This window comes from Lolium rigidum, chromosome 3, assembly GCF_022539505.1.
Source record: "Lolium rigidum isolate FL_2022 chromosome 3, APGP_CSIRO_Lrig_0.1, whole genome shotgun sequence".
Classification (NCBI taxonomy): Eukaryota; Viridiplantae; Streptophyta; class Magnoliopsida; order Poales; family Poaceae; genus Lolium; species Lolium rigidum.
The window spans coordinates 251,322,592-251,331,389 of record NC_061510.1 but is presented as its reverse complement, the minus strand read 5'-3'; the positions used below and the strand labels follow the sequence as shown (position 1 = coordinate 251,331,389).

Genomic DNA, 8,798 nt, shown 5'->3' with positions numbered 1-8,798 from the left:
GCAAATTTGTAGCATATAGTTAAGTCATGGGAAGTGGTAAATCACGAACAATGGTATTTAAAAACAGTGGCAACTCATGTACCACTTAATAGACTTCGGAAACATGACAAAACCTAAGATCTAAAGGAAAATATTTGAAGATACTTGTATATGTGTTTTCGGTTCTTCAGAGAAATATACTTTGGTTACAAAATGAGATAAGATACATGCAAGCAAATAATCCATGCACTGCAAAGAAAGAAGTATAGTAAAAAGGAAATTCAGTAATGAAATAAGAGCTCCTATCAGGAACTCCAAAATTTTAATCTTGTGATCCAACATACGCACATTGCATTAGTAATTTTCTTCAGACAAATATAATGAAATGAATTTCTTCAGTAATACTAATGCGCAACATGACAATAGCCTGTAAACATCTAAGAAAAAAAAATAGTTACATAATTGTGTGTCAGTTTAGTATATACATAAGAGCACTAAATATTTGGTGGGACTGTGGAAATGTACTCGGCAGTACTTAGTAAAACCACGAGGTTGCAACCACTTATGCTCAATAAGGTTGGTCTAGCAAAAATCTCGTATATTGCTCGACATTAAATTGTTTGAAGCAGAAATGTGCTTTTCAATCCTTCAACAAAGCAAAAAAAAAATCCAGGCGATATGTACACATCCGGTATCTGAGAAATAGTAAGAGAGAAACTTACATGAAGTTGGACGCTGAGTCGTGTGGTCTTGCCGGCCCTTGGCGTCAGCACAGGGATAAGACAATCTGCGCCTACATGCCATCGCGCGTAGGCACAGTGTCCTCAATGTGGTGGGCGGAATCCATACTACGCTCGGGATCGCTTACACACTTGACGAGAGGATCAACCAAATCCTATATTCTTTGCTTGTTCCTTCGTATGAATAAGTGGAGCCGATGCTAGAGGGCGATCCGCCGGAGTGTGTGGGATCCGGCGTCGTGGGGCGCGTGGGGAAGTGACATCGCATACACGACAGAGAAGGGCGACATCGCCACGGCGTTGGCAGCATGCGGCGAGGCGGCGGCGCAGCGAAACCTCCTCTCCTGAGGATGTGCAATGTAGGCACAAAAAAGAAGATGGAAGAAAACAAGACAGGCGATGTGATTCAGCCACCGCTGACCCGAGACCTGAGGCAACGGCCTCCCTCGAAGAATAGCTGCCTACGACGTTGAGCGGGAACATGATGTGGGCAGGGGAGGCTTCCGTCGGAATCACGATTGGGGACCTGCCAGGCGGCGGGGGAGACATGTGCGTCCGCCTCGCTTACTGGCGAGAAGGAGTGCGGCGAGTTGGGAGGGTTCGGCGGCGGCGGTGCGTTAATTTCCAAGTCGTGGCGTGGCCTACGAATGAATCTTGGGGGTGAATGGATGAGCGTGAGCCTCATGCATGGGTCACGGCAGTTGTTATTTTCTGCATTCTTCTCTCAAAAAAAAAAACCAACTGGATCCAATTTTTACGTGAGATTTCAGCGTGTTAGCGACCAGGTGGTTGTTAGAGGCCTGCGTTTGTTGTGGCTAATTAGTTGCTAGACTTCGGGGATAAGGAACGGGGTGGCATGTTGTTTGTAATTTCTTAGATGTGTGACACCAGGCATTCGCAGGTTTCACTTTAATAGTAAAGATACACGGTTGTTGTTAATTAGTTGCTGAATTTTGGGGATAAGAAGCGGGGTGGCATTTTCAGGATAAAGATGTAGGGGTATTATTGTCCATCCTAAAAATGTGACACCAGGCATTCACCAGTTCTTCTTAATAGTAGAGATAGCATCTCAAGAAAAGCGAAGTCAAAATATGTGCCATGCACAGCCCAAGCCTTTTCGTGCTAAAGGTCAATGTGCCTGTGATCCAGCCCATGCCGCTACGTTATATTGTATCGAGACATCGGCGCATCATATCTCCGGAAGGCCCAGGAGAAGAAATCTGAATGGGGCTGCATGTCTTCACTGATCAATGTCATCCTAGCACGATATTTTTTAGTGTGACTAGTTCTCCGTCGACTTCGTTCAGTTAATGAGATCGTCAAATTTTAGTTGCAACTTTTATTGTAAGTATGCAGTAATTTTAATGGTGAAAAATATATTTTTAGTTGCATCTTCACTTGAAACTCAAAAAACTCACTTTCTACCCTATTTGTAACTGAAAAAATCTTAGTTTTAAGTCAACATATAACTTATATGTACGAATCACAAGGCAATCAAATAGCGTAAAACTTGACCGGGCACGAAATTAGCACTTAGCTACCTTAGAACTAACAAAATCGTTTTTTTTTTCGGAGTTTGAATGAGATCCAAACGCATGGGACAATCCATGGAAACATAGCAATATAATTCAGTCGATTAAACCCTACTAATTCAATCGAGCTTCAATTAATTCTACAATGCCCATCATACACCACCACATAGTGAAAGAAAGAAAATGCTACATCACGGGAACTAGCGGGAACAATCACCCTGGATCTTCCCCTACACGCACGGTACACACCACAAATGGTACGAATGAAATGAGACCGAATAACATGGATGATCTCTATCGATTCTTAGCTAATGGAGAACCTCCTCCTCTTGGGCTTGACCGCATGCATGGAGCCGCCCGTTCTTTCATGGATGCTGGACGTGTCCTTGGACCACCCGCCGCCGGCCCTGAACGGGTTCAGCCGGCTCAGCGTGCGCGACATGGACCCGAAGAAGCTTACTTTCTTCCCTGCCGCCAGGGCCGTCGCCGCCGACCTCGACCCGCTCCCCTTGCTGCGCTGCACGCCGGAGCCGGACGACATGTGCGCCCGCATCATTGCCAGCTCCGACCGCAGCGCCTCGTTCTCCCGCGCCAGCGCCGCGTCCGCCTTGGCCTGCATGCGCGCCGACCCGGCCTCCGACCTCGCCTCCTCGTCGTCGTGGCCGATGCTGGCGCTGTTGCTGCGGAGCTTCAGCTGGTCGTAGTACAGCGCGCTGAGCACGGCCTGGAGCGGGAGGCGCTTGTTCTGGGAGGCGTGCAGGCGCGCCGTGTAGGAGAGCTTGAGGGTGTCCATGACGCTGCACACCTTCTCCCGCTCGATCTCGTCCAGCGACGGGTGCGCCTTCAGGTAGATGTCCACGGCGCGGTACAGGCAGTCGTGGGTCGCGCGCGCCTCCTTGGGCACCGCGCCGGCCACGCCCACGAACTTGGAGATTGGCAGCGACTCCTCCGTCGCGATCTCCGCCGCCACCTCGTCCACCGTCTTGGCCACCTTCTGCAGCGCCCCTGCGCCCAGCGCCACCGCCGCTCCCGACAGCGACGCCCTCCTGTTCCGCCCGACGCCAGACTCGCGCTCCACGAACGCGGCGATGACGCGCCGGAGGGTGTCGGTGTTGGTGGCGTGCTCCCCGGCGCTGTCGAACGCGACGGTGAGCAGGTCTCCTGCCGTGGCCTGGTCTAGTACGGCCGCGACGCGCTGCTCCAGGTCGCGGCACGTCTTGGTGCAGGCCCCCGCGGTGACGGCGGCGTGGAGGAGCCGGCAGAGGAACTCCGCCGGAAGGGGCGCGTCGTCCGCAGAAGGGAGCACGGCCACGACGGTCTCAAGAAACGCGCCGTCAGCGTTGGCGCCCAGAACAAGCTCCGCGTAGGCGGTGGACGCAGCGACGAGCACCTCGGGGCCGGCGCGTCGGCAGCGAAGCGCCGTGACTACCCTGTGGAAAGACGCTGGCGAGAGGGCCGCTAGCTCGGACGCCCACCACTCGGGCGGCGACCTCGTCGGGAAGAGCACCTCGTTGCAGATCCTCAGCGCGGCGGCGTCTGCAGCTCGTCGCGCGACGCCGAGCTCCTCGGCGGCCGTGAGGAGCGGGCCCTCGCAGGAGCGCAGCACGGCGACGGCGCTGGGCAGAGAGCGGAGCCCCGACTGCGCGAGGAACTCCTCCACGCGGCGCGCGAGGCCGCCGTCGGCGGGCTGCATGTCGAGGAACGCGGCGGCGCAGAGGAGCGCGGCTGCGTTGCGCGCGGATATCTCGAAGTTGGCGCCGTAGCAGTAGCGCGCGGCCTTCTCGAAGGCGTCGGCGCCGCCCGGCAGCCCGTCGAGCTGGATCTCGGTGACGGGAGCCGCCGCGCGCGCGGCCTCCGCCACGGCCTTGCGGATGTAGCCGCACTTGGGCACCATCACCGCCTGCCATGGAAAGCCATTAAGTATGTCCACGTCAGACCATGATCGAAGCAGACAAGCCGGCTCGATCGAGAGTTGGAAGATGACAGACCTTATGAAGAGGAAAGGCGGCACCGGCGACCCGGACGACGAGATCCGTCGGTACGTCCTGCGACGACACCCTGCAAGACAGATCGAGGAGCAAGCCATGGTCAGCCGATGAGCAAGAGACCAGCCAACAGTGCGAAGCAAGAGAGCAGTTGAGCAGACAAGGCGTACCACTGGCTGGTCCTCTCCATGGAAGCAGAGCCGGGGTTGGAGCTGGAAGAAGCTTGCATGGACAGCAAGGCTGCGAGCCGGGGCACGAACCGAGCGTCCGAGCTAGACGAAGGCGTCCGTACTTGTCGAGCAAGCTCCGGGAGGCAGCATTGCGATCACCACTGGATATATAGAGATTCCATTAATCTCCACTGGTATGGAATTCTTGTGATTCTGGAGGGCTCGGGATTTTTGCATGGCTGGGGATTGCGCAGCGAGTCCATGATAGGTACGTGCATGTGTTCGGGGGTTCGCGAATTTGATTGGATTGGATGGCGTCTTGGTTTTCGGGGTCCGACTAGCGGCCAGTGTTCGCTGTGGCTGTATTCCGTGGACGATCGATGCCCGGGCCGGGGACAACTCGCCGGACTCCGTCTTGAAGGCGACCTTGCCCTTCCTTGTACTTTGCACTGGTGCTAGCTGTTGCCTATCCAGAATAGGGTTTTGGTTAGCATATCAGGACACTTATGGGTGCAACCTAGACACGTTGCTAAAGACACATAGCACTGTTACCAATTCTATTGCATTTGGTTCATTCATCTTTCTTTGTATGTTAAAAAAAAGTAGTTACTTCTTCGAGTGAAAACGTACCGGCCAGTGTCACTTTAGTGGAAATGTAATGAGATGTGATCGTCTCCATTTATAGGGCATGTTTGATTCAAAGCTTTTTATAATTATAGAAATAGGAAAAGCGCAGGAACAATATATCATGACATGTGAAATCCTACCGGAAAGAAAAACACAGGTATAATCTGCAGGAGTCCTTTGGCTGCACCACAGGGAAAATGCAAATATTTATATAGAGTTGAATACATGTCATAGTTGTCATAAACATATAAGAAATTTTCCAAGAGATCTAACCTATTGCTAGAAATTTTATGGGATTGTAAAGTAGGAAGAAATCCATAGGATTTTGAAGTGTGTAAGAAAAATTCATATGTATAAGAATCCTACAAAATACCTTTGAAAATTCTTTGGATCAAACAAGCCAGCCTTGGCTTCGGACCTGCCCCATGTCCTCGAGGCCAATTTTAGGGGTAATGGGTAAACCCATTTCAAAAATAGTTAGTGGCCTCACCGGCCGATGGGTATCCCGGGTCGACCCAAGATCTTTCTTTAATATACTGTTTTTGACCTGTGATTACACGTAATCCAAAAAAGGGGGCTCTGAATTAATATACACAAGACAATCTCTAAAGCTGTGATAACATATAAAATAATCATCCAATTTTCTATCAATTAAGGAAAATAAGCAGCACGATTTTATGAACCATGACTAGCAAGTAGTGCCAATGAAGGAATGCAATTAATCTTGAACTCGACACAACATTTGAACACTTCCTCAATATTTGACCGACATACGAACATCAGAATTGCAGAATGCCGCGTTTAATACAAAAAAAAAATCAGGAGACAAGTGTTGCTTTCTCCCCTGCACACTCGCTGCATGCACTGCTCGTGGGCAGCAGGGCCGAGCGGGTCTAGACAACGAGTTTGAGGCAAACTGAAGGTGATAAGGGGTGGCCCGATCTTCTCAGTAAGCGACGGGTGTTGATGAACACTGATGGTAGCAGCGGATGAAATCGATGATGATGAGGAGGATAACTTGTATGACGCGACGAAGTCTCTCGATTGATTCCTGATGCCAATGCAACAGCTCTCAACCCTGCAAGATATTCGCAACTCCACACACTTGCGCACGTAGCCGACGACCACGAAGCGGTAGATTGCAATCTTCTAATCCCCAATGGAACAAGCAGATCACACAAACTTTCGGTAGCATAAAACTCCAGATCGCAACGAATTGGAGAGTTGGGGAACAATAGTTTTGCTTAGCAAACAACTATGAACTAGGGTTTATCTTAAACTTGGTCTAAAGCAGCTAGGGGGTCGTCCAAGGCACTTATATAGGCGTCCGGGACGAGTTCTGGTCGAAAAGATACAGGAATAACCGACCCAGAATAGATCTGGTCGAGACAGACTCGGACTGGTCCGGTCTGGAATCCGGTCAACCGGGTTGTGGACCGGGCGGGCCGGTCTGTGGTCCGGTCAACCGGGCGGCAACCGGAAACTTCGATACTTTCCGGTTTTTGCCCGGTACGATGCTTCATATCCGGTTGGTGGCCGGTTGGCGACCGGTCAACCGGGCCTGGGACCGGACTGGCCGGTCAGGGGTCCGGTCGGACCGGGTGCTGGACCGGCCTGGACGTCGTCTTCTCCTCTCGTGCATTCCTCCCGCTCCTCCCTCGCGCGTCCATGAGATATCTTCATGTCCAGCTCCATGTCCAGCTTCACGTCCATCTTGACGTCCGTCTTCATGTCCAGCTGCTCCTCTCCTCATGCGATGCTCGTCTCCTCTTGATACCTGATGATACATAAGTAATAGGACTTAGGCAGTATAAAGTTCTCATCAATCAAAGTATCGTTTAGAAACAAGTTCACCTGTTGTTTAAGTAGCTTCGCACGAGCTCTTGTAATTGGTCCAATCCGAACTTCATCGGACTTGAGCTTCACAGCAGGTTCAGCTTCATCTATCAATGACGGAGGCAGTGGTGTAGTAGGGATGTCCTCATCATCTCCCCCCCCCCCCTTCAAAAGGCGTCGACCTCGACGCTCCAAGGTCTTCTCCGTCATATGGTGTCAAATCAGCAACATTGAAAGAATTACTGACACCAAACTCATCAACTGGAAGATCTATCGAGTATGCATTATCATTGATCTTGGCAAGCACTTTGTAAGGACCAGCACAACGAGGCTACAACTTAGACTTCCGTAGCTTCGGGAACCTATCCTTGCGAAAATGTACCCAGACCATATCACCAGGCTTGAACAACATCTCTTTGCGCTTCTTGTTTATCCTTGCAGCATTGCTCTTGTCTTTCTTCTCTATTAACTCTTTAGTCTTCACATGGATTTTACGCACAAAATCTGCCCTCTTGGATGCCTCCATATTAACTCTCTCATGTATGGGCAAAGGCAACAAGTCAAGTGGAGTAATGGGTTTGAAACCATACACCACCTCAAAAGGACACAACTTCGTGGTAGGATGTACCGCCCTTGACGTGGGCATTACCCTTCGGGTAACCAGTATTGCTCTACCCTGCACGGTCCAACTGAAGGTCCATGAAGAAACCCGATGGCGAGATGGGCCACTAGGGCGGTGCGGCAGAAGATTACGTGGAGAACAAGGCAGAAAAGAAGTCGAACAAGGAAAGATTGAAGATAGATCTACTGTAAACCTACTCGTACTCGATTAGACCTCTCGGGACCTGGCCACCTATATAATGGCCAGGAGAGGGGATATCGAAGGACACAATCAATCTTAGCAATAATAGCCAACAGAAGCGTAGAACTAGGTCACCCTAGCAACCAGCATCTCGACGAGATCACAGCCGAACTATTCGGCACCCCATTGTAACCTGTTTTCATCATAATCAAAGAACAGACAGGCAGGACGTAAGGGTTTTACCTCATCGAGGGCCCCGAACCTGGGTAAATCGCTCTCCCCGCTTGTCTGTGAACCGATGTCTCGTGTCGGCTTACAAGATTCCATCAACCCTAAGCCCCTATCGGAGGGCATTGCCGAGGAGCACCCTCGACAATTGGCGCCGTCTGTGGGAACCCTGTCGGCACAAGGCAGGGCATCGGCAGATCCGATCATGACGCCGGCGGCTTCGCCGGCGGCTTCATCAGCAGCCTTCGTCAACACCGTCGTCACCAATCTCGGGAAGCCCGATTCGATTCGGCTCCTACGAGTTTACTCCACACAGCGATTCCTCCCGCTCGAACTTCTCGGATCTACAAGGGAACATGGAGATGACCTTCGGCAGCGTCCACTACAACGTCAACGCAGAGGGAATCCTTCGATTGCTGGAATCCCCCACTTCCGGATCGACGGGTTCAAGCGCGTCACTCGATCTGTCGGCTGGACTGACGGGATCGACGTGCTCACCCGTGCCCTCGGCTCCCCGTTCGGTGTCCTCCATGTCAGTTGGGTCGGATGACTCCTCATCCTCGAAACTAACTTCGTACTACTGCCAGAACTGCGACACCAGGAACGGGCTGGGATCAAGCGACACGCCGTTCATCTGCAACGCCCAGTATTCATCGGGGAGAGGACAGTATCGACAAGCATCATCCGGGGAACCACCCGAAGAACGGCATACCATCAGGTTTATGTCGCCAATAACACGGGAAACGCAAGGCGCAGAGGAGGCGAGGACCATACCCCCCGTTCCAGTAGAAGGGCAAGTTTTGAAAATAGCGCCAGCAACCGCGACAGCGATTACACCATCGCGGATGAGGAGTGGGCGGCAGCAAGGGCAGCGAGTACTCAACAACACGCCGCTCCCG

General features: G+C 51.8%; 1 protein-coding gene across 1 annotated transcript; it reads right to left on the bottom strand.

Annotated features, from left to right (window-relative positions):
- Positions 1–2,330: 2,330 nt before the first annotated feature.
- On the bottom strand, positions 2,331–4,733 carry LOC124703286 (root phototropism protein 2-like). Its single transcript, XM_047235513.1, has 3 exons — positions 4,407–4,733; positions 4,240–4,309; positions 2,331–4,151 (listed from the first exon to the last, which is right to left on the bottom strand). Exons 1-3 carry the CDS (start codon positions 4,463–4,465, stop codon positions 2,556–2,558), a joined length of 1,725 nt encoding a protein of 574 aa, XP_047091469.1. The 5' UTR covers positions 4,466–4,733; the 3' UTR covers positions 2,331–2,555.
- Between the last annotated feature and the right edge of the window lie 4,065 nt (positions 4,734–8,798).

Coding starts and splice junctions, on each gene's coding strand:
- LOC124703286 (XM_047235513.1), bottom strand. CDS start 4,465: ATGCAAGCTTCTTCCAGCTCCAACCCCGGCTCTGCTTCCATGGAGAGG. Junction 4,310..4,406: donor ATGGAGAGGACCAGCCAGTG/GTACGCCTTGTC, acceptor TCTGTCTTGCAG/GGTGTCGTCGCAGGACGTAC. Junction 4,152..4,239: donor CCGCCTTTCCTCTTCATAAG/GTCTGTCATCTT, acceptor TTTCCATGGCAG/GCGGTGATGGTGCCCAAGTG.